Here is a 27,688-nt window from a genome sequence, read left to right as displayed (position 1 = left end):
TCACAGCCACCAGACCAAAGGCTCCGGTCCCGAACCCGAGCGGGGATGAGCTCCCAGGTGACGCGAGGTGCCAGCCTTCCATTCGAGGGACACTTGGCAGGTCCCCGAAGTTTTCCCCAGAGACAGGACTCGCAACAGGTCAGAGGCAGGACCAGGAGGGGTCGGGCGGAGCCTAACTCCGCCGCGGCCGGTGAATCAGCACCACCCAGCGCCGGGGCCAGCCATTTCCAGCCAATGCCAGACCTGAGGAGGAGTAGCGATGCCGCTGGCCACCAGCCACTCAGGGCTCACCGGACCTGGAGAAAGGTGACATCATCGTAGCTGGGAGGTGTCCGAAGGCTCCACCAATGGGAGGCAGGTGAAGTGGCTAGCCTTCTACAGCTCTTGGCCAATACTAACAAAGCAAAAGGGGGCCCGGTTGTCGGTGTAGAACCAATGGAAAACAGGGGAAAAGCACGAGGCGGAGTTGCGAATCCTGTCACCAATTGGAAAGAGGGGGGTGGAGCCCGGGCCTTGTCAAGCGTGACCAACCACCGAGAGGAGCGGACTTTGCGGGGCGGAGCTGTGGTGTCCTCTCCCAATCGCACAAGGCCAGGGGCGGGGTATTCTTTAGGGTGCCCAATGAGGAACGCAGCCGAAGCGGGCCTGTCAAGAGAAGGGGCTGGGGGCGGGGGGATGGTGAGTCGGGGATAAACACTCCGCGGCGGTGGCGGCTGCTGCTCTGCTCCGGGTTCTGTCACCGTGTCGGCGGTGCCCAGCTCACTGGCCCCCTCCCCCTCCCGGCGAGCGTGTTCGCCAGTGGCTCCTTCAGCCCTGCTCCGCGGGGTCCACAGCGGGGCGCGGGTGTCCGGCGGCCGCGGCGAGCCTGTGGGCAGTGGGGGTTGGTCCCGTGGCTCCGGCCCCCGGTGCAGAATGGCGGCGGCGGTTCGGATGAACATCCAGATGCTGCTGGAGGCGGCCGACTATCTGGAGCGGCGGGAGAGAGGTGCACGGGGACTGGGAGGCGTCTGGCCCGAGCCGGGGCCGGGGGTCCTGAGGGACGGGGCGGTGGGTCAGGGAGCCCAGCCTCTCCGGGGGTGGTTGGAGGCGCCGAGAGCGCGACCGCGAGCGCTCTCAACCCCTCCGGCTTTCCCCACGCGCGCTCTGAAAGGAGGCCTCTGCTGCCCCAAAAGCAATGAATGGGGGTGAGAAAGAAGCTGCTGTCACCCAGGTCCTGGGCGCAACCTCCTCCCCACCCCCTTGCGAGTAGGGTTGCCCAGAGCCTTCTCAGCCAGTCCCCTCTGATTTAACCTCACCTGCGCTGGTGCCCGCCAGCCCCCAAGTGGGCCGGCGCCCTGTCTCCCAAGCCGAGGAGCAGTGTCTCGCCTGGCCCCGGGTCGGGGTTCGCCCCGCACCTTCGCCTCAGGTTGCTCCCACTTAATCCACACCAACCTGCTGGACATTGCTAATGGGCGACCAAAGCTCGGCGAGCTTAAGCCACTTGCTGTGTCTTTCTCAACAATGAGCAACTGGAATCTTCTTTTACACCTGCTTGGAACTAAGGGTATTTACATAATTAAAAAAAAAAAATCATTGTTCTCAGAATTCCACCTTGCTCTGTTTAGTTATTTCCACAATATTCTTTTAAAGATAAATAAATAAATGAAAAGGGGGAAACTGTGAAAGGAATGGAGTATTAAATGTTCTAGGCTCATTCATTAACTGGATCCTCCGGTTTTCTAGAAGCTGAACATGGTTATGCCTCCATGTTACCATACAATAACAAGGACAGAGATGCCTTAAAACGGAGGAATAAATCCAAGAAGAATAACAGCAGTAGCAGGTAATTTGGTAAATATTTCTCTTTCTCATCTAGATTATACTGTAGGTGATATAAATGGCAGAATGTAAGTTGTCTGTTGTGATTATAACCCTGTAAATACATTAAGTGGTGATCATGATTCAGTACTGCACACATGGTCTTAAGACATTTGAGGAAGCAGCCCTTCAGTTTAAGTTGAGAGGACTGAAAAGAAAAAGAAAAATGTTTGCATTTCTTTATGAGCTATTTTAAATTTAAATTTTGCTTTTTTCCCCTTGCTGAACAAAAATTTGTGAAAGCTTTAAGTGAGATTAGCAATAATGTCAATATTTCACCTTCAGAAGTTGCAAGTTCAGAGCCAGTTTTCTATAGATCAAAATGCTGGACATTTTCACTTTCCTTTTCATAATGAAGATTTTATAAACATTAAGTATCACACAGTAGTTTGTCTGATAATCTAATTTTTCACATCTATTTATAATGGCAAAGATGAATGATTGAGGTTAAAGCCTACCTCTCTAGTGATGGAGGAACAAATAGTATTGAACTACTAATATGTTACCTTTTTGTGTTAGCCTCACAAATTGCCTTATAGTTCTTAAAAGCTATAAATTTCACTGGAAAGTATTTAATTAATGGTCAGTGAAATTGTATATTAAAGTCCTAAGCATAGTTCCTGGTACATATAAATACTCCATCATTCTTCTCACCACTTTTTCCTTCTCTTTTCCCTTAAAATATTATTTGGCTAGGAATTCTGTTTTATTAGATTCATTCAAGTTTACCTTTCTTGCTAGATTAAAATCATTGACATTTTCATCACTAATTTAGAATCCTTATCCTTCTCTCACTCTCATGAATAACTTGTTGCAAGTAACTATGTGGGTAGCCTCTGTGGCTTAATACAGACCATTTAAGGCTGGAAAGGCCCCACTTAAACCTAAAACTCACTTGTTCTTGTTGCCTAGTCTGGCCTTGGTTCACCCCTGGTCCTTAGTATTAGTAGAATCACAGGATGTGAGTAGCACCTTTGTGCCATGCTCTTGACTAAGATGCACATGAAGGATGAACCTGCTAATTACCTGGTGGATTTTCCTTGTCCTCCCATCTTAAATATAACCTGAAGGTTGTAGCCAATGATTCTGTGGATGGGCTAAAACCTTTTAGGAAGGATGTAAGTATTGACTTGGATTACACATGGTATCAAAACAACTAAGCTGTGTTGCATTTTGTTACAGTTTAAACTTTTAAATTTTTGTTTGAAAAAACTTTGAAACCTTTCAGTTTATTTTATTTTTTTTGAAAAAGCATAGTCTACTTTTGCTTTTATTGTCCATGTTATTAATGCTTAAATACCTTAACACTTTTTTTTTCCTAAGTTTCACAGAAAGATTGTGGGGGGATTTTCAGTAGTAGTGGAAAGTAGAAAAGAAGATGTTGTTGAAGATAAATGGCTTGGTCCAGAAAAGATGATTAGGAAAGAAAACTGATATTTGAGAATTTTAAACCAAGAAATGGATTCTTTTTAGTAACAAGCATTATTCCTACAAAGTGGCCACAATTTCTGATATTTAAAAAAAAAAAAAAAAAAAACTCATCTCTTCTATTAATGGGTTTGGTTTGCTTTCCATGTTTAGAGACAAAAGACTATCAGAGTTGTCCATGTATTTGACTAACAAGGAATTCATGTACTATATTAAGTGGCATATGGAGCTCTGAGGGACTATGATTTTACCTGGAGATGGCACCAAGCAAACATATGAAGCAAGAACAGGTAGTTTTATTTAAGTGCGATCACTTCTTTCATGACCTGTCAGAATGTCCCTTAGCTGAGGAGTAAGTCATCTCAACAGAGAAGACAGTTTGACTCCTTGGTTTGAATCAGCTTTATATTCAAGGCCACATATGATCAGGATTTTGAACTGAGATGAGGGCGGGGGAGAATATACTGCTAGTTTACAGAACAGTAGTTTATTCCTGGTTATTCAGGTTGAAATGCTGTGCTCTTTGCTTATAGAGTCTGAGGCAGTACTTGTCCTTGAACAACAAAAAAATAAGATTTAACTGTTATGTCAAACTTCTTGGGAACTGAAAATGCAGTTTATTTAAAAGCTGTTTGTAAAAAAAATGAAATTTGAATATTGATTGTTTGGGAACCATCCAAAAACTACTGGAATAGGGGAAGATGAAATATTTTTTTCCTTGCCCACTGATTTTTTAAATCAGTAATTATTTATAATTGAAATCTAGAGTTTATTATTGTTTTATTTTTTAAGAGACAAGATCTCACTAGGTTGCCTAGATTGGCCTCCTACTTACTCCTGGGTTTAAGCAATCTTCCGCCTCTAGAGTAGCTGGGATTATAGGCATGAGCCACCATTCCCAACTCTAGAGCTTTTCAAAATATGTTTTGTCACATTAGTAAAGTAGGTTTTAGCAGTCATGTGAAGAGGAAGTTCAGTTCTTTTATGACAGAGGCTGGCAGGTGCAGTGGCACACACCTGTAATCCTAGCAACTCAGGAGGCTAAGGCAGGAGGATCACAAGTTCAAGGACAGCCTTGGCAATTTAGAGATACCCTGCCTCAAAATAATAAGTAAAAAGGGCTAGGGATGTAGCTCAGTGGTAGGGTGCTCTTGGGCTCAATCCCCAATACCATAAAACAAACAAAAAAAAAAACCTGCTAAATAGCTGAACTGACAAGAAGAGTCTTTCTGAACCCAAGGACATTTCTCATTTTTCACACTGTAGTTTGACTTAGTTATCTTTTCATCTGAAATTTGACCTATATCAGTGATTCAAGAGTTACCAAATCTTCAATAATCACATGGAAAAGTTTTGACACGGGATACCTATGTATTCTTATAATGCTTTAATTAAAAATGTAAATGCATAACCATCAATAGGCAGCAAGCAATCTCTGAATCACTTTTGAAATGGTTACTTTTTATTAATAACTAACTCAGTTTTAGCAAATAAAATGCACTTCAGCAATGACCTAGCCATTAGGTAGACGTCTCCCTTTAAAAAGCACCATGTTTCGACACTCTTAAGTAATTAGGTAAAATTTGTAGTTTCCAAGACTCTGTTCAGAGTTTGGAAAGAGTTGTGCTTCTTATGTTGTTGGTTTTTTTTTTTTAAGTTTTTCTTGGAAATTCAATGTTATATAACTATATAAATCTCTCTCTATATATATACATCTCTTTAAAGAATCCAGAAATGTTGGATATGAGTACTGTGCAGGCTGCTATTTTCTACTCCCTTTTCAACCTATTCGACTTACTTTCCACCTACTTACTGATGGCCCTTGACCAGAGCTAAACAGGGAAATTTTAACCAGCTGTTGTCATTTACTTTCATATATTAAAAAAAAAAAAAAAAATCTGTTAAGTCTCCAATTTCTTATTCCCATTTAAAAGTAAAATGCCACATAATTTAAAGCCAAAGGTTTGCAACATACGCTGGGTTTCTTGGTAACTATGGTATCCTGCTGGTCATTGAAGGAAATAAACCTTAGAAAAATGTACCTAATGAATGGTGATGGATAGCCAAGTAAATCAATTGAAAACTTTAAGTTTTGAGGTCCATGTATCATTTACCTAGAAAGTAAATATTCTAAAGCTTAAAATACCATCGTTATCCTCATTTCTTTTTTCCTCATAAATGAAAATTCATCTCCCAAGGGCCTCATAGAAGAGAAATTTTAGTGCAGGCCTAGAAGTTTCCCATTTCAAGACAACACCCTTCGCTCACCCAGACACATATAATTTCACTGCCTCCCATCTGTGGTGCAGGTGAACTTGGTGGTGAAGTTCCCAATGTAAATGAGTAACTGCTCATCTTCAAGGTAATCTTCCTCCATGGTTGCTGGGAGACTTTATCTCCTAGACTCAGTAAGGCCACCAGTTATGGCCCCACAGAATCCAGGACCTGAGCTATGGCATAAACTCCTAAGCTGATTAGATTCCAGAAAATTTCAGTAAGAAATGTCAAGATTCAGCTCCTTTGTAAGGCTGGAGGTTGCCAAGTTCATAACTGGTTAGGAAGGCATTGGATGAGGACACTAAAGAGGGGCCACATTGACTGACTTCCTGTGACTTTGTGGAAACTTTTCCATAAAATCTTAAACTAGATCTAATCTTCAAAGTCAACTATTAACACACTAATAAATATAATTTTACACCCCCCCCACCTTTTATCCAAAGCTTTCTCATTAATTTTGCAGTTGTTACCTCACTGATCCATGCTTTTCAGTGGTTTATTGGCAATAATTTTTATTCCCATTTTACAGAAGAATTAATCAAGGATAGGATTATAAAAATTTTAAAATCGTCTATAGTACTGATCAGTGGCAAAACTGAACTTTGAATTCCACCCTAACTTCTGCTTTAACTAGCCAATTATCTCTGTGTTAAGCTGAGTTTTGGAAACCCCTCCCTAAAATCACTTGATAGCTATTCAACAGTAGCATCTTTCAGAAGGCTGTTAATTCATGGAGACAAAAGATTGGGGGAGGATTATTTTATTATTTAAAACTGTAAGCTATAGTCAAACAACTTAAATTAAATTTTGGTGTATGCTACCCCTAGAAAAACCTGCAGGGGTAGGGTGGGGGTGCCACCTCCTCTGTTTTACCCTAAAGAAAGCTTTGTGGTATTATATAATCCAAATTCACATTGCATTGCACTGCTGTTTTTCTCTTTGTATAAATAGACTCTTTTCTTTCCTTTCTTCAAAAGGATTACTTTTGTACCAGGAAATGTCACTGCTCCTTGAACTCTGTTATAGATATTTACATTTATCTAACTTCCCAAATGGACTAATTTCTTTGGAGCCCATGAATTTTTCTCCCTTTCTCTTTTATCTTACCAACTTTGGACAGAAAGAAGTTAAAATAATTGTTTTGATGTTGAAATTTAGTCCTTTAAGACAAGAATAATCTTATTGTTTCCTCTTTCAGATCAACTCACAATGAAATGGAGAAGAATAGGTGAGCTGGGGATTTGGGAGGTGGAATGTGGGGTGTTTTGATGCACTTTCTATTCAAGTTTTTGGTTGCTTTTATTTTTCTCTCTTCCTATTGGTGGCACCTGATTTAAGAGTTTACTCAGGGCCCTTTAAGCAGCATTGCTCATAAATCTTGAATGGATGAAGAGCTTGACAGTTCCAAAGACCATACCCTTGACCCGTCCCCAGCCCCAGAGGACTCCTGAGGAATAAATGTCTTTATGTAGTTATCCCGCAGACTATAGCATGTTAATTCCTAGGCCATATTTCTACAAATAACATTTTTAAAAATGTACATACTACTGAATATAATTGGCAATGCTGTCTTAAATCATGTATACACACATACACACTTGTGTATACATATATGTGTGTAAACTTGCAATTTAGTTGTGAATGAAGATTCTCAAAATTCAAGCAAATATGTGTATGGCGGAAATTTGGAGATAGTGACCAACAAGAGAAGGCCTGCTGCCCTCACTGGGCTCCATTGTGCCACAAGCCTGAGTTGATTCTCTTTCACCTTGATTGCCTCTTACTGTTTATTTAATTCTTTATTTTCCAAATGAAGTTGCCCATCCGTCAGTGACATAGCCTAGTGGTTCCCAACTCTGCTTGCATGTAACCATCATTTGCAATGCTTTTATTTTAACATTTTTAAAAATCTTTTCATGTTAAATACATCATATACATACACTTGTGTATTTTATGGGGGTAGAAAATAGATGTTTATTTCTTCTGATTCTATAAAATAACTTTTTATTATAGAAAATTTCAAATATACAAACGTAGAGTGAATAATGTAATCAAGTCTTGTGTCTCCACCACCAGTTTCAGTAATTATTAACATTTTTGCCAATCTTCTATAATCAAAACTATCCCTCTTCATGGAATATTGTAAAGCAGATTTTCTATTTCTAGTAAAGACTCTTTAAAAAAAATGATACTCGCTTTTTACTATGCTGAAAAACAATTAATGGCATTTTTTTGTGGAGCTTTAAAAAAAAAAAATGCCCAGACCTCATCCTTAGCAATTCTGACTTAATTGGTTTGGGTTGAGACTCTGTACTAGTATTTTTCAAAAGCTCCCCAGGCGATTCTCATGTGCAGCCAGGGCTGAGAACCATCGAGCAAGTCTTGTTCTAGTCTCTGAGCTCCCATCAACTTGAAATGTGGGCTACCCATCCAAATTGAATGGCTTTCTCAGTGCCCTGCATGAACAAGAAGATAATGTGTAACGATGGCTCTGTAAATACATGTGACTGTTTCATGCAAACCTTCTTTGAAAAAGGAGTCTGACTCTGAAAGTCAGGATCTGAATGATATTGATATTTTATCAGTAAAAGGGCAGACTAGACCCTTACCAGGGAAGATCTTGGAAAAGGATGAACATTTAGCCTTTCCTCACTGCAATATCTTCTATGTGTGTGTGCACACACACGCGTACAATGTTGGTTGAGTGCCTTAGTGTACATGTAATTTTTCCCCATCCCTTCTTCCCTCTTAGCTGTTCTGCGATTGTGACAGACCATGTTTCCTTTGTGCTTAGAACTTATACATTGTGGACTAGAAACTCAAAGGTATTATCTTTGGAAAGGTGGGCAGCTGTGGCTTTCCTTTCTCATCTTTAGATTTACTCCTTTCTTCTGCCTTTGCAGCAAACTGGGTAAACTGGGAGGGACTATTTCTGCTGAGAAGGCTTCTAGTTCTCCTTCTCTCCTCTAACCTTTTAATTAGGCATTTATTTGTACAATTACTAAAATTTCATCCTTTCAGGTAAAGACTCTTAGACTAGCTAGACCTCTTTGTGCCTTTTACCTCTGCAAGAATTCCACACAATGTTAAGGCATCATTTATTTTAGAAACTCAGGGGTGTTTATTTTCTGTCTACTTGTGGCCCAAGAGCTTGGGCTGTGTACTGGGTATTAGGTGAGTTCATACCAGGGCATCTAATCAGTGAGGTCCTCATCCCAGAGAAATGTGTGGTTTGTCTAAAGAGAAACATGCAGGGACTGTTTCAATGAATATGCTAAGTGATTGAAGTATGCACAGGACTCTGTGGAGGCAAAAATTCTAGAAAACTGGATTTGAAGTCATTATTGGGCTAGCTGCTTATAATTCAGATTGCTTCCATATGACCAATTTTTACTTGTGAAAGGATTAGTCTTCCCCCCCACCCTCCACTTTCCTTTCTTTTTGGAATTCGGTCCTATAAGGTCTTAATAATTATTTCACTGGTCTAGAGCATGTGAACAGAAGAGAAGAAAGTAAGGACTCAATTTACTTAATTTAACCAAGCATTGGTTGCTGCAGTTCAGGGAAGGAGTTTAAAATTGTCAGGCTTTTCTCCTTTGTTTGTGCAGATACTTAAGAGTTTTTTTGGGGGCTGGGATGTGGCTCAAGTGGTAGCACACTCGCCTGGCATGCGTGCGGCCCGGGTTTGATCCTCAGCACCACATACAAACAAAGACGATGTGTCTGCCGATAACTAAAAAATAAATATTAATCTCTCTTTAAAAAAATTTTTTAAAAAAAGAGTTTTTTAGTTTTAAGATCAAAGAGCTACTCTTATAATCTCCCTGGCTTTGGTAGCTGATGCCTATAAAGAATACTACTCTGCTAAATGCTAATACATGTTAGCCTTTTTTTACCTTAAAACAAAACAAAAGATTGTCAGGGCTCTCAAAAAATAAAAAGCAACTTATGATAAGAAGTTCTAAAATTAGGAAATTGTATAATTCACTGTACTTCTTCTTAGAAGCCTTTTCTGTGGGTGAGCCGATGTGGCTCAGTGGTAGAGCACCTTCCTAGAATGTGTGAGGGCCTGGGTTCAATCCCCAGTATTGCAAAAAAGTAGCTAGGTGAAACCTTTCTGTGGTACCTTAGAGGTTCTTAATAATTAGTGTTACTCTAGGTTATCAGGATCCACTATGAGGATATTAGATTCAACATTGTGACTTTTAAGTAACTTGGTATCGGTGGGAGGGTAAAAGAAGACATCTAGAATGGTGGCGATGGTATCTTCTACTCAGTAGAATAAGCATTGGTTATGTACCTACAGCCATGTAGTTGGCATTGGGAGTACTGAGCCCAGGAACGACCAAGGCCCTGCCATGGGGAGCTGTTTCCATATCACTCCAGCGAGGTCCTGTTTGTTGGCCCTGTTGTTGTCCCATGGCCTGCAGCATTGTAACTAATTGGGGAGTGGGGGTGAAACCTCCTAAGGAAACACCCTTGTGTTGGTATACATGGTGTTTCCTTTCCTTTTCTTTTTTGTTATTTAAACTCATCTTGTAAAAATATTTGAGAAATATAGAAAATAATACTAAAAACTAAAATTTTGTCAGAAATAAACTAAGATAACTTCAAAATATTTCTTTCCAATTATTTTGGAAAATAACTCTAAAAATATAGATTAGTGTAAAAAAATAAGAAAATTCAGAAAAGCACAAAGAACATAAAAATCATCTGTAATAGGCCTCTCAGGGATAACAACTGGTAACATTTGTTCCACATCCATCTAGATTTTTGTATATTTTTAAGATCAACATAGGATTATATATTAAATAATTGTAGTTTGTTTCTTTTCAAGTTACTTTATGGACATTTTCCATTGTCATTAAATCTCCATCTCCAGCATTACTTTTAGTAAATGCTCAGTATTATGTCATATGGTTGTGTCGTAACTCCTATAACCATTCCCCTAATGTAGGTTCTTCCCAGTGTTTTGTCAATGTAACTAATGCTTCCTCAAACTGACTTGTAGATACACCTCTGTTCAACATCATCTTTATTTCCATAGGACAAATTTGTAGCTGTGTAATTAATGGCATACAGGTTTTTATGATTTTAGATGTTGATTATTAGGTTGCCCACCAGGCAAATTACAGACAGTATTTTTCTTATGCCTTTACAGTTGATATTATAACTTAAGACTTTTATCAGTTTGATAAGTCAAAAACAACAGCAACAAAAAACACACAAAGGCAATTTGTTTTAATTTGCATTTCTTGTATTACTAGCACAGTTGAAGAATTTTCATGTGTGTGTGAGTATGTGTTGCTGTTAAATAACCTTTGTCTAATTTTATATACTATAGAGTTTATCCCTCCCTCCCTCCCTCCCTCTCCCCCCCCCTCTTCTTTTTGCAGTACTGGGGATTAAACCCAAGACCTCACACATGTTAGGCCATTGTTCTATGACTGAGCTACATCCCCTGCCCAACTCTTTTTATTTTAAAAAGATTCAATAATGTAAAGGATATATATAGAAGATATCACCCCTTTTTTAATTCACATAATTGTCCAGTTTGTCATTTACCTTCAGGAAATCGGTCTCCTCTCACTGATTGAAGTTGATGCCTCTGGTGTATACTTAACTGCTGTGTGTGCCCAAGTCTGTCCCTAGACTTGTTCTTGTAGTCCACTGATTCATTGATCCATCTCTTTTTCCTTGCCTTTATAAAAGTATTTTTAATCATTGAGGTTCCATTATTTATTTCAGAGTCTAGTAAAGCAAATCTCTTCTTGCTTTCATTTTCCTTCCTTTTTTAATTTTTCCATTTTTTTTTACCAGTTTATTTTTTCCGACAAATTTTTAACCAAACTGTCAGTTCCCATCCCCCAAATTCTTTGAGGATTTAAAAAAATCAAAATCACACAGTTCCAATATAAATTAATCTTTAAAAAGTTTATGTTTACATATTAGGTCTTTCCACTCAGGCTTTGGTGTGAGTCTTAATTTATTCAGACCTCTTTACCATGTCCAAGTAAAGTTTTGCATTGTTTCCTTGTAGGTCATCCACATTTCTTGCAAAAGCTAATTCCGAGTTTATATGTTTTTATATTGCTGTTGGGTTCCCATTGAAGTTAACTAATCAATTCTTGTTTGAGTATAGGAAATCTTTTAACCTTTAGTTGTTCTGTCCTGTTTATTGATGATAATTCTTCTGTTTCTTTCTCTTAGCTTTGAATTACTCTGCTCTAAATGCCTTTCAGTAAACCCTACAGCAAATGGGGACTGTGATTACATGTAAGTTGCAGCCAACAGGTCAGGAGGCAGTGCTAGAATGGACTCTTTCAAAAGAAGGCTCTGGCATCTCCTTTAATAGTAGACACCCACTTTTCTGGAATGGTACATATGCAGGCCTTGCTGGAATTAGGCAGCTGGTCTAGACAGGTTACCTCTGCCAGAGTCTTCTGACCCTATGACAAAAGATTTTTGTGTGTGCTCTGTTGGGAAGACTCAGCAGCCTGATCTAAGCTGTTATTTCCATTTGGTCAAACAGGATTTCAGTGACATCTGGTCTGGCATGAGAAACCATTTCAGTCAGGTCTCTTCTGGCAGGATGTTCTAATTTATCACAGTTCCCTGTAGTCCTTTCTTTGGCATTCTGACTTTTCAAATGACCATGTTCCTCATATAGGAAGGCCGAGGGCCTGACTTATGCATGGGACCTGGGTTGTGGTATGTATTGCACCACTCTTACTGCTTCTGAACTCCCTTGACCACATTCAGGTTTCATCTAGGATGTCATAACAAATCCACATTTGTCGCCACATGGGGTAAGGGCATGCCTATTCATTATAGAGGGTCAGCATAGGGATCAGTGTGCAAATCCCAGTCCGTGCTAACAAAGTGGAGGAGATTTGTACCATTAGAGTCTCTTTTCTGCAGTATACCTTTTGTGTAGATGGCATTTGCCCTTGGAAGCACTTGGAGAAAAGACCAATGCTGGTTATTTTACTAATTTCCAATCCCCTAACTGGAGCACTGGGGGCTACTCCCTGATTTGTTGTCAAGGGAATTAATAGTCAAAGAGTGGGATAGAACTAGCCATACTAATTATAATATTAAAGTAAAAATTAGGTTCTGGAAAGGAAATTTAGCAAGGTATACATTAGTAAAGAAGCAGTCTTAGCCGGGCACACTGGCACATGCCTGTAATCCCAGCAACTTGGGGGAGCTGAGAGGCAGGAGGATCATGAGTTCAAAGCCAGCCTCAGCAAAAACAACTCAGTGAGACCCTGTCTCTAAATAAAATACAAAATAGGGCTGGGGATGTGGCTCAGTGGTTGAGTGGCCCTGAGTTCAATCCCAGGTACCCGTCCCCAACCCCCAAAAAGAAGTGATCTTATTTCTTCAAAATGTAGCCACCATGAGTTATTATTTATACATTACTCACTGAGTATATTATTACCTTTGTATTTTCTACAAAAATGTGTCAGCACAGTTGTGAGGAATCTTCAGAACCTTCCAGGTTCCAATTAAGTTAGTAATAATGATGCATTTGACAATCATTATCCCTCAAGGGAGAAATAATGTCTCAAGGGATCATTTTAGAAAAAGAAGAAAAGTACTTCCCCACCTCCCAAAGCATGATTTGTTGTCTTCATCTGGATTTTTTGTTTTAAGGCTTTGTTCTCAACCCAAAATCTATTATGACTCTTATTCACTCTTAGGGACTAATTTTTGATTCCTTAATAAGACTTGTTTCTTCTTACCCTATACTAAATCCCCTCTTTTTCTTACTATGCAGCTTACGCATAACTACATCTGAAATTATTTTTATTTGACCTCTAATTATCCTATAGAATTTATGACACTAGTAATTGGCTAAGTCTGTGCCAACATCAAGGTTAGAGATAAAATGATGAAACCTCAGAGTTAAATAAGCTGTTCTTTCTTTTTGGACAATAATCTTTGGCCCAATTTTAATGAAAAACTAGTACTCAGGAAGGTCAGATATATCATGTTTCTTAGGTAAGGCTACCAAAGATATCACATTCTACTCTTATGTCAGTGTCTACAGATGTATTATTATTTCTAGGCTCCAGTGGGTTAACAAGAAATAGAAGACAAAGTCACTTCCATTATTTGGTAATGAACAAAATAGATGAGTTAGATACATAAGAGGTCCACAGTGTATGAATGAATGAATGAACATGATCTATTTGGGGGGAGGGGAAGAAGGGTATGATAGACTACAAAAGCTTGAAAATCTTTGAGGGAAATGTAAATTAAACAAGATGCTTATAGATAAGGGAGGAGAAAAAACATTTGGTAGAGGGCAAAGAGGAGGCTGTTCTAGAGCTTCAGGTGAGAGGGGATATTTTTCATGGTAGCCAAGATAAATCATTTTGCTGTAACTCATTTACTTTGATCACTGTGACTAAATTTTTGCACCTCAAAGGCAGGGACTTAGTCTTATTCAGCATATATTCCAGTACTTGGGAAAGTAGTAGCACATAGTAATCCTTTGAGAAATGTGTGAAACAAATATATACTTCAAGATGTCCACCCATGAACTTAATGACTTATCTACCCTCTTTACTGACTGTCATTCTGCCTTGACCTTATAATTCTTTTTTTCTCTTATACTTTGCTGTGAAAGTCTGAGGGAGAGAGTAATTTCAGTTACACCTTCAATAAATAAAAGTAATTACCAATAACAGTGCTTCCCCAAACATGTACACATGTGCGTAGATGAACATTGACACCTCATTTGATAGCACTTTCAATCTTGACTACATCCAAGTCAGGAAGAATCCTAGGTATAGAATACTAAATTCTGGAGCTATTCTCTTCCTACAGTATTACTCTTTTTTGTTAAAACTGTTCCCCAGGTTATATATCTACCAGCCTGAGAGAGAGAGAGGAATAGATTCAAGCTTAAATCTGGAGGCAAAAATATAAGAAGAGCTCATTCAGAGTTGTCTAAGGGCACACTCTGGATAGCCCAGGTGCCTTCTGTCAGACCAGAGCTGCCTTCAGTTATAACTTCCTTCACTTGGATTTTTGGTTTTCCATCCTTCATGACTGACAAGTGGCATGTGACTATATTTTATATTTAAATCTTTTATCTGTTGGAATTTATTTTGATGTTGACCTCCCCACTCCCTTGCCATTTTCCAAACAAACATTTCCCCTACCAAGGAACTGGAGTGTTATCTTCCTTATATGCTAAATTCATATCTACTCTTAGGTTTGTTTCTGGTGACTTTTATTCTGTTCACTTGATTTGCCTGTCTGTTCTTGCATTAGTCCTATGCTGTTTTTAATTATTGAAGCTTTATAATATAATTTAATATCTGGTACAGCACATTCCTCCTCATTAGTCTTCTTTTTCAAAAAATTTGGCAGTCTCACACATTTATTCTTCTAAATGAAGTTTAAACTAATTTTCCAGCATTAAAAAGAATACTGTTGAGATTTTGTTTTCTTGGAATTGTGTTAAATTTGTAGACAAACTTGGGAAACAGTGACATTTTTACTTTGAGGGTTCATATCCAGGAATGTGCTATTTTTCCACTTACTCAGATTTGCTTGTGTCCTTCAGCTATGTTTTATTGTTTTCTTCCCATAGATCCTTCCCAAACTGTTACAACTGTTTGCTTCTAAATATGCTATAGTTTCTTCTTACTGTGAGAGCTTTTAGTTGTCTGTATGTGCCTGACTTTGCAGGCTAGTGCACACTGGCCCCTTTACCTTTCTGTGGCCATTGCAGTGGAGGTGCGGGAGGGAGGCCCAGGCCCTTCAGGAAGCTTCTCCTGGAGTGAGGCAGATGCTTCCCTCCTGTCCTTGGAATCCTTTCCACCTGCTTCTACATGGTGTGTGGCTACAAAGCAATCTTTCCCTTTATATTTATTAACTTTATAAAGTATTTGCTGATTTTGAAATGTAAAAAAGTAATACTTTTAGCATAAACAATATCTGCATTTCCATAGAAAAAGGATTTAATTTTTTCATTAAATATTTTAATGACAAAAGAGAACTGTTTTCTTTAAGGAAGAGTTCAGCAAACTGAGTTTTATCAGATAGCCTCTTTCCACCTCGTGACACACTTGGAGTTCCCTGTTGGTTGTAAGAGGAGTGTTAGAGCGCTGTAATTGTTTGTTTGCGCACAGTAATTACCCTTCTTGAGAGGAAACTAGGATTGAAAGAATAACTGCAGCCATGCACAAAGCACTCCATGTCAGACCCTGGCTCAGGTCCTATGTTCCTATAGACCAGAACTATATCAGCCTGTATATAATAATCAAAGTAATCTTTCTAAAGAATTAGCAGGTGAAGTTTGTTAAAGTTCATAACCTAGGTACAAAGCAGTATGGATCAGCATTAAAACATGCTTTCAGGGCAGGAGGGAGCCAATGTTTGGCACAACACCCCTCTGCTGGGGCCGGGAGCTGGGAGGCAGCTCTTGGCAGCAGGAGGACTATCCCACGAAGATGTTATGGGAGGAGATCCAAGTGGAGGGGTCAGATTGAGGTATCGGGTGGCTTGCTGTTGAGTGTATGTGGCAAAACCCCTGCTAGTTCCCCAAGGGTAGTTAGACCTAGGTCAAAATGGGACAGAGACTGAGAGGAAAGAGCTGAAATAGGTGGTGGTTCTGCTTGTTTTGGATCTGGGAGTTCGGTGGGGTACCTTGGATTAGCCACAGGATTCCAGATTCCAGGATGATGGGGGGAGTGTGTGTGTGTGTGTGTGTGTGTGTGTGTCTCAGTTGAAGTAAGAATCCTCACTGGAAGCTGTTACCAAGGAGTCCATTTGTTTCTTTATCTGGTGCAGGGGTTGGATTTCACTACAGTATGATGGAACTGAGCCTGTTTAATATCCCTCCTCTGTGGTTGGCCCAGGTTCTGGCATGGGGAGGTGTCTGCAGGTGGTGGCATGTGGGCAGGACAGCCATCAGGTTGGAGCAGTAAGGTGTTGGGAAAGGCAAGGAAGACCCTGACAAAGACAGAAGTTGGCTTTGGATCTCTACAAAATAACTCTGGTTCTATTTTTTTTTTTTTTTAAGAACTGGGCCAGAAAACCCTGAATGAACAGGTATTACCCTCAGCTTGATTAGTCGAAAGTCTTATTACTAGTTCACGCTGGAAGTGTCACTTGGAAACCCACATTTGGGTAGTGAAAATAGTGCTTTTTGGGCTATACTGCTGTCTAACTAGAAATGACAATGCATTGAAAGATGACTTTATTACATTTTTATCAGTGGACAAACTTCCTAAAAAATTTACATACTCATATCTGTATTTAAACTCACATCATAAAGACTAAAATGATACTGTTGTGAATCATGTAGTCATTGCAAATATCAAGTAGGCTCAAAAATGTCTAAATATAATTTTAATTTTTTAACTTTTCCTCCTGATTTGAAAATCAGTCTTCAAACCTTACAGTAAGAAATAAGCTGGTGAAAATAAATATGTAACTACAGAAGTGACTAGTTATACTTCCTCATTGTGTTTCTGAAATCATGATCTATTTTCATGGCTCTTTTTGAGGAATGTTGTCCATGGTGAACAATTTATCCACAGCTTCCACTTTTCTTTATTTTTTTTCCCATGCAATAGTGGGAGGAGCAACCTGCTCATGTGAGTCTTTGCTTATGGCTCTTCCACAAGGACAGGTTTTCAGAGCCAGTAGAAGTCTTATAAAATACTATAAAGCATTTGTGCCCTTACGTCTTCCCAGCTCAGAAATGAATGCTGTTCTCCTCGAGCTTGTCAAAGTTTAGAGGCTCCTGGAGCAGCCAGGAAAATTTCCTCATGATCTAGACGAGGCAGGGGCTCAGGAGAACATCTAACCAGAACTTCCTAGATTTGCCTTTGGGGAATATCCCACATCTGGTAGAGGTTGTGAATTGCCTTCCTAGGTCAGTATCATGCCTGTTTATTGAGGGTTTTGGGGTGTTTTTTTAAACCTGTATTCTCAGCTTTTGCTAATATAGTAACATTCTTCCTTACATTCTTATTTAACATTCTTAGATAAATGCATATTTATCTGAAGGCGTAAGACTGAGTACAACTGCAGGTGCAAAGATGTAGTGGAGATGGACTCTGTCCTCTAGAAGCTTAAAGTCTAGTTGGACAGATGACACAAGCCACTCAGCAAACATTTATTTAGCCTGTGTGTGCTGGGGGCACTGTGCCTACACAGCAATGATTAAGCTGCAGACCCAACTTACTAAGGAGTTTGCAACAAATGGTTAGGAAGCAAATACCAAACGACATGGGCAGATCAGTGAACTTCCCAGGGAGTAGTGGTAACCAGTAGGCCCCCAGGAAGTACAGCATCTGCATGTGCTGGGATGGCTTGGGAAAGCTCTAAGGAGGTGATGGGCTTAAGCAGGTACTCCAAATCTTGGCTGTTTCTCTCATGGAATCTTGGCTGTTTCATTCATGGAATCTGCTTGATTCTAGAATATAGCCCAAATCAAAATTTCAATGAAGGGTAAATTTCCAAAATTGTGAGGACTCTTGTTTTCCTGGTCATTCTGTGATAAAAGATTCTCTTTAGTGGGTAGTGTTGCTTCCTTCTCATCCAACCTCTGTCTCTCTCCCACTCCGTCCCATTGCACCGTTGTCTATGCTCCAGAACAAGAAGCAATTCTGCTCAGCTGTCCAACTGGCTTGTTAGTATAGCAAAGGCAATGACATCCTTTTTTCATATTTAAAAACAAAATTAACTTTTTGAATTGCAATACGGTTACATGGTTGAAAGACCAAAAAGTATAAAGAATTATTCAGGCCAGGCATGGTGGCTCATGCCTATAATCCCAGCAGTTCAGGAGGCTGAGTCAGGAGGATTGTGAGTTCAAAGCCAGCCTCAGCTAAAGCAAGGCACTAAGCAACTCAGTGAGACCCTGTCTCTAAATAAAATACAAAATAGGACTGGGGACTTGGCTAAGTGGTCAAGTGCCCCTGAGTTAAAAAAAAAAAAAAGTTTCAGTAAAAATTTCCCTTTCTCCCTCCCTTATCTATCTAACTATTCCTTGTCTTCTCTCTACCCAGCCAGTCATTAGTCTCTTACAAATAATTCCAGTTTATGAACTTAAAAGGAAACATGAATATAGATTCTTGTTTACTGTCTGTTTTACACAAATAGCATATCATGCTCATGCTTTGATGTCTTGCTCTTCCTCACTTCATAACAGTTCTGGGAAGAGACCTTTCCCACAGTACGTGGAGCACATTCTCTCTCCAAGGTCCTCCACCATGTGATGTGCCATAGTGTATTTAATCAGTGCCCCATGGTGGTCATTTGTGTTGTTGCCATCTTTGCTATTACAAATAAAGCCTACCACCACAAGAATGGGATCCTAATTAGTTTAAGTTATACTCCATACAAGTATAATATGTTAAAATTGACTCTACTGTCATATATGTCTAAAAAGAACAAATGAAAAAATAAAGCCTTGGTGAATATTGGTACACATGTCATTCATTGATGCACGTAAATGCAGCATTAATACAGTTCTGGTACTCTAGTGGTTTTGAACAGGGGTCTTTTACAAAGAGAAGTATGGGTTTAAAAGGATTCTCCATTTGGCGTATCATTATTTTCTGATTTGGATGTTCTAAATACAAATAGATTGTTCTATAATACAAAAAGATTTAACTTTGAAACCCTGGATTTTGCTTCTTAGTGCTTTTTCCCAGAGTTGTCTGGCTGCAAACCAAGTTTATTTGGCAAGAGGTAGCATTTGCCATCACTGGGCCTGGGCAACTTCGTACACTTTAAGAACGCACTCTTCCTGGGGCATCTTCCAGCCCACTATGAAATTCTCACATGCTACTGCAATCTTGTTTTTGTAGGCGGGCTCATCTTCGCTTGTGCTTAGAGAAGTTAAAGGTGTTGGTGCCACTGGGACCCGAATCAAATCGACACACTACGTTGAGTTTATTAACAAAAGCCAAATTGCACATAAAGGTAAGTGTGTCTTGGGATGCCTCTTTGTCTTTTCCTATCTAGTAAGGGCTTATCTGTTGTTATCGGGGACAAACAAAGGCATCTCTCTAGGACAGTCCTGTCCTCTGAACTCCTCCACCCTGAATACAGACATCTCCAGTGCAACACGTCCAAACCGAGTATTCCTCACGTCCAGAGTTCAGTGGTCCATCCAGCTTTCCTTGCAACTATATAAACTAGAAACTCGGGGTCCTTGGGTGGCTCCTGTCCCTTGACCGTATACCTAAACCATCCCCAAGACCTAACTATTTCATAGCTTCGTCTACCTTCATCTTCACCTTAACACACTTCAACAAAACCTTCAGGATCAGGATGTGGGATCTCCCTACATCTCTCTCACCTGCACTCCAGTCAGCTATCCATGCTTCCTGAGGACAATCCTGCCAAAGCACAAGTCAACACATTCCTCTTTTTAAATTCTTGGGTCACTCAGGACAAACTGTGTCACCACCTCCCCAACACACACCAGGCTCCGCCTGACCTCGACCTCCCTGCCTATGCAGCAGCATCTCATGCCACAGATGTCCCTCTCTCCAGCCCTCTTCCAGTCTCTTGCGCTTGTCATGTTTTCTTACCACAGGGCCATTGCACATGCTGCTCCCTCTGTGGTGCACATCCTCCCTCTCCTCCACTCATTCTCCAGATCTCAGCCCACATCCACCTACTCAGAGAAGACTTCACTGACTTTCCTGACTCCGTCACCTTCCTGTGACAGGTGGTGCTGTCATTAGGCATCTCAGTCTCTCTCAACCCTTGTCATAGTAGACATTTGGCAGTGGTTTGTGTGACTAGTGGGTGTCCCCATTATTAAACTGCAGAGTCCACAAGAGAGGAACTAGGCCTTTGTGTCCACCTTATGTCCCCAGCAACTCAGTGTCTAACCCAGAGGCCCCCTTCAGTGACCAGCTTGAGATATGTTCAAACTTCTGAAAGCCATAGCCAAAATCAATGCTTGGCATGTTTTTATAGTCATATCTTGATTGGATAGATATCACTTTAATTTTGGTTAGTAGTCTGCATGCATGACAATTCTGCGAGGAAAAGAACCTCTATTTAAAGCCAAACAGCTACAATTAAACACTTCTCTTAATTATCTGAAGAATATGAGAAGCTAGGGGGCAGATTTATAAAAATAAGTTATCTATGGAAATGTGTCTTATAAGCTCTTCTGTTGGACAATTTGGAATCAAGACTCCAAAGGGAACTGTTATTGCCTGCTAACAAACAGAAGTTAATTGAGATTGGGCATGACACAAAAAAAAGTGCTTATGTAATTGGGACATGTTCTTGAATAAACATAATTTTAAATAGAAGTGTGTTTCTTTAGCTCCCATCATGTGCAATTTTCTATTCAGAAAGATGAGGTATTCAAAGGATCGCTGCAGCCCAGGGAGGCCAGGTTGAGGGGTATGGGATGCCAGCATGTTGGAGCTCAGCCTCCCCGTGACAGACCAGTGCCCACATTGTGCCAGCACTGTCGGAGCTGAAGGAGTTAGATGAAGCCACAGTCCCTGACCAGCGCCCTCCTGTCTCAAAGAGGCGCTTGACAAGTGACATGCCAAATGGCTCCTAGGGACAGCTGGCACATATCACTGTTGGAAGAAAAGATGCAGGGTTACTGCTGATTCAGAAATTCCCTGCGGGCTCTACCAACTACCCCTTGACTTGCAGAAACTTGAAGATTGTGACAGAAAAGCTGTTCACCAAATAGATCAACTTCAGCGCGAGCAGCGACACCTGAAGAGGCAGCTGGAGAAGCTGGGCATTGAGAGGATGCGGATGGACAGCACCGGCTCCACAGTGTCCTCGGAGCGCTCAGACTCTGACAGGGGTAAGTGTCCTCCCTCCTCCACCTGCCAGCCAGGGAACAGCGCTGCTCAGGGGAGGCTTGATAGGGAAGATGGAATTGCTTGTGACTTAGGGAAGTAGATAGAGTAGGGCGACTGCAGGAGTCACCCCCTCTCCTATCAGGTCGCAGGGTCCAAAGAAGGGTTGGTTGGGGGTGGTCTGGTTTTCAGCCTGGATTTTCTGCAGATTGACTTCACTAACACGTGCATCTCTCACACGTGCCCTGCAGAAGAAATCGATGTCGACGTGGAAAGCACAGACTATCTCACAGGGGACCTGGACTGGAGCAGCAGCAGTGTGAGTGATTCTGACGAGCGGGGCAGCATGCAGAGCCTCGGCAGTGACGAGGGCTACTCCAGCTCCGGCATCAAGAGAACAAAGCTCCAGGACAGTCATAAGACGTGTCTCGGGCTCTAAGAGAGTGGTCGCTGGGCTGCCTCCCTGGTGGTTCTCCCTGTCGGATCGATTAGGTAGTGTATTGGACCTGCCCACGCCGCCCTTGCACGTAAACTTCAGTGTACCACCTTTACCAAAATCAGCTTTGTAAAAGTTTTCGAGGAAGTGCGTAGGATTGTGGGTTTCTGATTGCATCCACTAGCTTCTCTCTCTCCATAAAAATTCGTCTCTGAGAGACTGTACATTCCAATCAATTCGAAGCACCCAAGAATTCTTAAGCAATTTTCACATCTCAGCAACTTCCCCTCTTCTTTACTGTCCTCAGTAGCTGACCAGACCTTTCTTAAAGTTTTCTGGCTTACTATGTTACTTGCCTAGGAGAAATGTCCGAGTGTGTCTTGTGCTTAGGAAACCGAAGGAAACAGACTTTTAAAGTTGAGATCCTGATCTCAGAACTCCAAAGTAAGCTTTGAAAGCAGGATTTAAGAGCACTTAACCGTGGACCTCACCCCGTGAGGAAGTCAGGAATACCTCCAGAAAACACCCTCCACACACACCTTGCTGATCCCCGACCGCCGCCGCGTGTGGATGGGAGCAGTATTTCTCACTTTAGAACGGACACCTTGGCAGCGTGTCTTTGGGTCGCACAGCTTAGGAAAGTTCCATCGTTGTTTGTTCCCACAAACACAACGGTACGATCTCTGTGTGCGCTGTCCTTGGACCTCGCTGTGTACTGCTGTCTCAAGGCACATTTCCCCTCCAAGTTTGTTATGCTACTTGTCTCTGGAACATTTTTTTTTCCTACCTCAGAGATAAATGAGATCTCCATTTCCCACTTCACAAAAGTGATTATGCCTCTTTTCCCCCCCACCCCAAATAAGTGACATTTGGTCCAAGTCTAATCTATTTTCCTATTTAACTTTCAGCAATAACTGAGCTTTGGCCCTAGCTGAGCTAGTGGCCATCATCAGTGAGAGGAAAGTCCGCATTTCTACTCTCTGAGTCGCAGGTGGATGGAGGGGCTGTACAGTGTTACTAGAACTCCTCTCCTAATGGATTCTTTTTGGACACACCCAGAAACTTCTTTATGGAGGCTTTTGGGTTGATAGTTTAAAAGGCTGATTTTTCTCTTTGGTTATGATTTCTCCCTTAAGTGGTCTCCCACTTTGTAGCATTTTTATTTAAGCTAAAACAGAGCACATGTATATGTACATAAGACACATTAAATCTATAAATACTATTTATTCATTTTATATAAACTAATGTAATGGAAAATAAATTCTTATGACTGTGCTTTTATAGATGTTCTAGAAACTTTGTATGTAGGTATCTACAAATTTGGTTCATTCCCCTGAATATTTTTGCATTCATATCTTTGAGGTCTTAATGTTTTCAGCCTCTAGTGAATCTTTTTCATTGAAGTTGAACCATTTGTAAAATCTGTGACGCTGCAGCAGAGTGTGTGTCACAAAGTGATGGGACATTCCTAAAATCCACAGATGTACCGCGACCTAAGGGCTCAGTGGCTGACTCAGCAACGGGCAGCCATCCCACACTGCCCTGCTGGGCTGCGGTCACTAGCGCATCACAGCCTCACAGCTCATCCAGCGCCTCCACTTTCACACAAGTCAAGTCAAGTTCAAATGCACTCCATACAGGAGCTCATTCTCTACATGAAGAGCAGCCTAAACGAAGCAAGATCACTTTTGTGGGTTTTCTTTTTTTTTTTTTTTTTTTAATGATTTGTTAATGTATTTTTTAAAAAATGTCTTTAATTGGAAGTAGTGGACTCCTAAATGATTCCAAAGTCATCTATAATAATTCTGTTTTGGTTTTGTTCTGCTTTTTCTTCATTTCGGCTTTGGGTGGGGGGAGGGGCAGATAATACAAAGGATTTTTTTTTTTTTTTATTGGTTGGAATCTTTTCCAATTACCAGCTGAAGATTTGCACTGAAATACAACTTGTATGCCTTTTGCATTTTTAAAGCCTGCTTCCTGAATTTAAGCAGAGTGGTAGTGTTCAAAGAGCCAGCTCAGCCTGTAACATGTTTGAAAAGATATATCTGCACTTTGAGGTCCCTTTCGAATGCCATTCGCTAGACCTCTCAAGCATTTTGTATGATTGCTACATCCAAGCGCCTCACAAGTCCACAATGCTGATGGATGCCACGTGGCATTGAAAACTCAAGACTTTGGAAAAGCTTGTGGGCTTGCATTGGGGGAGGGAAGGGAACAGAATTTGTGTACTTGTTTGTTTAATTTAGAAATAAGGCATCTGAGAGATGCCATTATTTTCTGTGTTTTAATTGTTGTGCCTTTGAGTTAAACTGCATTTTTGTCTTTTGGTTGAAATATGAAATGTACTGTCCCAATATAAAACAGTAATTATTTGACCTTTGCACTGTTTGTCTGGTCCTTTTCAATTTGATTGCATCTAAGTGTAGATCTCTATATTTTTAATGCACTTGTGAAAAACTGACACCAGGGTTAGACATTACTTTCAAAGTTCAAGGTAGACCGAGTCAGCATGCTAGACAGGCTTTTCTCTCTAACCAAAACTGTAACCTTCAGGACCAGCAAACTCAGCCCAAGGCAGCTAATCCCCTTCCCCATGTGGCTGAACTGCAGCCGTGATTCGCCAATCTGTCCTCTCTCGTTCACTGATCCACCAGCGTGACTGCTAAGAGCTATAGAGTCTTTTTGATTGTTTCGTTTTTTTAAGCAAAATGAAAACCTTTCTATTAGGGTCGATGGGGGGAGGAGACAAGCAAAGATATAAACCCCAGCCTTTAAGACGTTGACAATTGTACGTAAATATAGATATGTATAAATATAGGCACATGCATATTTTTATGTGAAAGTTCTTTTTAAAAAAAACTAAAAAGAAATCTAAACTGCACTCTTATTGATACTATCGTAATGCATATGGGAAAAGAAGAGAACATCATCTGATTTAATTTCATGCCATGAAAAATATATATACGTGTGCTTCTGTTAACATTCCCTAAAAACCCAGCTTTCCATCCCTTGTTGGCATTGAATGGTGGGCTGAGCACCCAGGGTGTTTTGCTTGCGGTTTTCTTTTGCTTAGCAGAGATCTTGAACTCTTCAAGGTGCTGATAGAAACTGCTGGCTCCTTTCTCTACTCACAGACTTGATGCTAGTTTAGCGATTCAAAGAGCATCACATTTTTGAGCAGACCCTAGAGTCTCCCTGTCAACCCAAGACTAAAACAATTCCATCTTCAATTCAAACTTGAGCATTAAGTAGGACCTGGCCCTGCAAATGGGCCACTTGAGTGGTGGCTGTTGTGTTGTTCTTTAAGGTGGGCATTTTCCTTTAAGCTCTACTTTTTCAAAAGAAACAAACGTCTCTCCCTGGGTTTCCTATGGGCCTCTCTCTCTTGTCTCTGGAGTGGCCAAGAACAAATCCTGGGGTCTGAAAAAAATATATATATGTAAACTAGGTGAGATGTGATGCTCAAAATAACCTCTTAGCAATATCCTGGGGCTTGAGAATGGATTTTGTGGACTTTTTTCCTCTTGCCTTCTTCCTCATCCTTTAAAGAGAAAACTTATTTTTGAAAAGCATATATATTATATATACACACACACGCATTATTATTTAGGTTTTTATTCCATACTGTACTGGCAAGAATACCACTTTCATCGAATCTTGGTCTTTTCTGTTTCTTCTTTACTTGTGTCCCCCAGATTTCTTCGTCTTCCCCTCTTTACCTTCCCTGCGTGTTGAACACCAGGTAGTAAGAGCCTGAAAGGCAGTTTTCTGCATGTCCATCTGTCCTTTTTCTGTCTGACTCTGATGCATTATGTTTTGGTAGCTGGCTACTCCTGACTTAAGAATCCTTCCTGGGAGAAGACAACCCAAGTCCCTTTCCCATGAGGTGGTTTTCCTCACTCTACACCTTCAGATCTCTGTAGACCGGAGGATATTTTGTGTTCAAAGATAGTGGGGTTGGGGTGGGTGGGTACAATATGTGACTTATCATGATATTTTTCATTATCAATATTTGTTACCCGATTTTCTTATACTGTGTTCTTCTGGAAGAAGCAATAATTGGCACTGCTAGATTCAGCTATTGAATGGCTGAAGAAATTGAGTATGTTTGTCTTCTCTCTCAAAATCATAAAATGAGAATTTGTAAGGCACCCAATTCTAAAATTGATTTAGATTTTTAATTTTGATTTCTTATCCTACCTGAGGGGGTGATGGGTTGAAGGGGGCCTCCTTCATTTTAGCTTTTACCTGAGAACCAAACTGCCTTTACCCCCTGTCTCTAGAATTGGTGCTCTTGAAATATTGCTGTTAACCATCAGTTGGGGGTGGGGGCACCTTCCTAAAGGTAAACACAGCCTAAACAGGGGAGTAGCCAATGAAAGGATGGGAAATTCTGTTTCCAGATGTTTATTTCTTTATGTAAATAAGACGCCAATGTAAATCCCGTGTCAAGACCATAGAGAATGGTGCTTTTTATTACAGTTAGCACATGCATTTTTAGAAACAATTACATGTTTTAGAGAATCTTTGCTGTGTATATGTAAACTTCTGTATTGTTCAACTGTTAACAAATAAATTATTTCATTATTAAAGAGATGCTGGTCTTCCTATCTTTCCAGTGTTTGTATCCTGGTTTCCCCTGGCATGGTTTTTACTTACAGGACTGAGTTAAGCAAATTCGTTTTTTCTTTTTAATTTCATGGCAAATTCCTCATGGCCCAAAGTTTTCAGAACTTGGATTCTGTGATGATCATTTATTACTTTTTTTTTTTTTTGAACCATGATTGAACCCAAGACACTTTACCACTAAGCCTCATCCCCAGCCCTTTTTTTTAAAATTAAATAACATCATTTTATTTATTTATTCTTTTATCTGGTGCTGAGGATTTAATCCAGTGCCTCATACGTGCAAGGCAAGCACTCTACCACTGAACCACAATCCCCAACCCCCACCCCAGCCCTTTTTTATATTTTATTTAGAGACAGGTTCTGACTGAGTTGCTTAGTGCCTTGCTTTTTTTTTTAAATTATACTATGTCATTCATTTTTTAAAATACCTTTATTTATTTATTTAATTTAATTTTATGTGGTGCTGAGGATTGAACCCAAAGCCTCACATGTGCCAGGCGAGTGCTCTACCACTGAGCCATAACCCCAGCCCAGTGCCTCGCTTTTGCTGAGGCTGGCTTTGAACTCTCAATCCTCCTGCCTCAGCCTCCTGAGCCTCTCTGATTACAGATGTGTACCACTGTGCCCAGCGGCCCTGTGATGAGAGTTTAGATGGTACGGCTTCAGCTGAGCCCATTTGTTGATCATAATTAGTCACAGGACCACCCTCCTCATGGCCGTGATGTCCCATGTACCCATTCCACCCTGTCCCTCACTCTTGGCCAACTTGGTCTTCATGACCAATGCCTCTGATGACACAGGCTGCTTGCTGGGACTGCAGGGACAACCAAGATTCCTCATCTTTTGAGCAGTCTACCATATTCCCCTCATTTAATGCATTTCAATTCATTGTGAAATCAAGCTGCATAGGAAAGAGTCCTGAGAAATTAGAGGTGGTACATTTGAGCTGGGCCCTGGACAAAGAGTGGGTGTTTACTGGGGAAGAAGCATCACTGGGAGAGACCACTGAGTGTCACAAGGCAGGTTTGGGAAAAGGCCAGCTCCTCGGGGTGGCAGGGTGGGTGCAAGAGGGACACCCTGGAACACACGGAGGGAGAGTCCTCGTGAATCACACAATCCACTGAGAGGAGAAAGGCCCCATAAGATGCTAGCTCTTGTACTAACACCTGAGGTTCGTTTACATTCTATTCATCCATTTAACAAATAAAATTGAACACCCACTGTGGGTTAGCTCTGT

General features: G+C 40.7%; 1 protein-coding gene across 1 annotated transcript; it reads left to right on the top strand.

Moving 5' to 3' along the window:
- The first annotated feature begins 691 nt into the window (after positions 1 to 691).
- On the top strand, positions 692 to 26,414 carry Mxd1 (MAX dimerization protein 1). The gene is made up of 6 exons (XM_046432303.2): positions 692 to 985; positions 1,723 to 1,822; positions 6,761 to 6,790; positions 19,407 to 19,521; positions 21,232 to 21,391; positions 21,638 to 26,414. The coding sequence occupies exons 1-6, from the start codon at positions 913 to 915 to the stop codon at positions 21,823 to 21,825; spliced, it is 666 nt and encodes a 221-aa protein (XP_046288259.1). The 5' UTR covers positions 692 to 912; the 3' UTR covers positions 21,826 to 26,414.
- The last annotated feature ends 1,274 nt before the right edge of the window (positions 26,415 to 27,688 follow it).

Source organism: Marmota monax, unplaced genomic scaffold (assembly GCF_021218885.2).
Source record: "Marmota monax isolate L192 unplaced genomic scaffold, Marmota_monax_Labrador192_F-V1.1 WCK01_AAM20220418_F8-fsc00106, whole genome shotgun sequence".
Lineage (NCBI taxonomy): Eukaryota > Metazoa > Chordata > Mammalia > Rodentia > Sciuridae > Marmota > Marmota monax.
The sequence above is the reverse complement of the archived record's forward strand: the minus strand, read 5'-3'. Positions and strand labels throughout refer to the sequence as shown.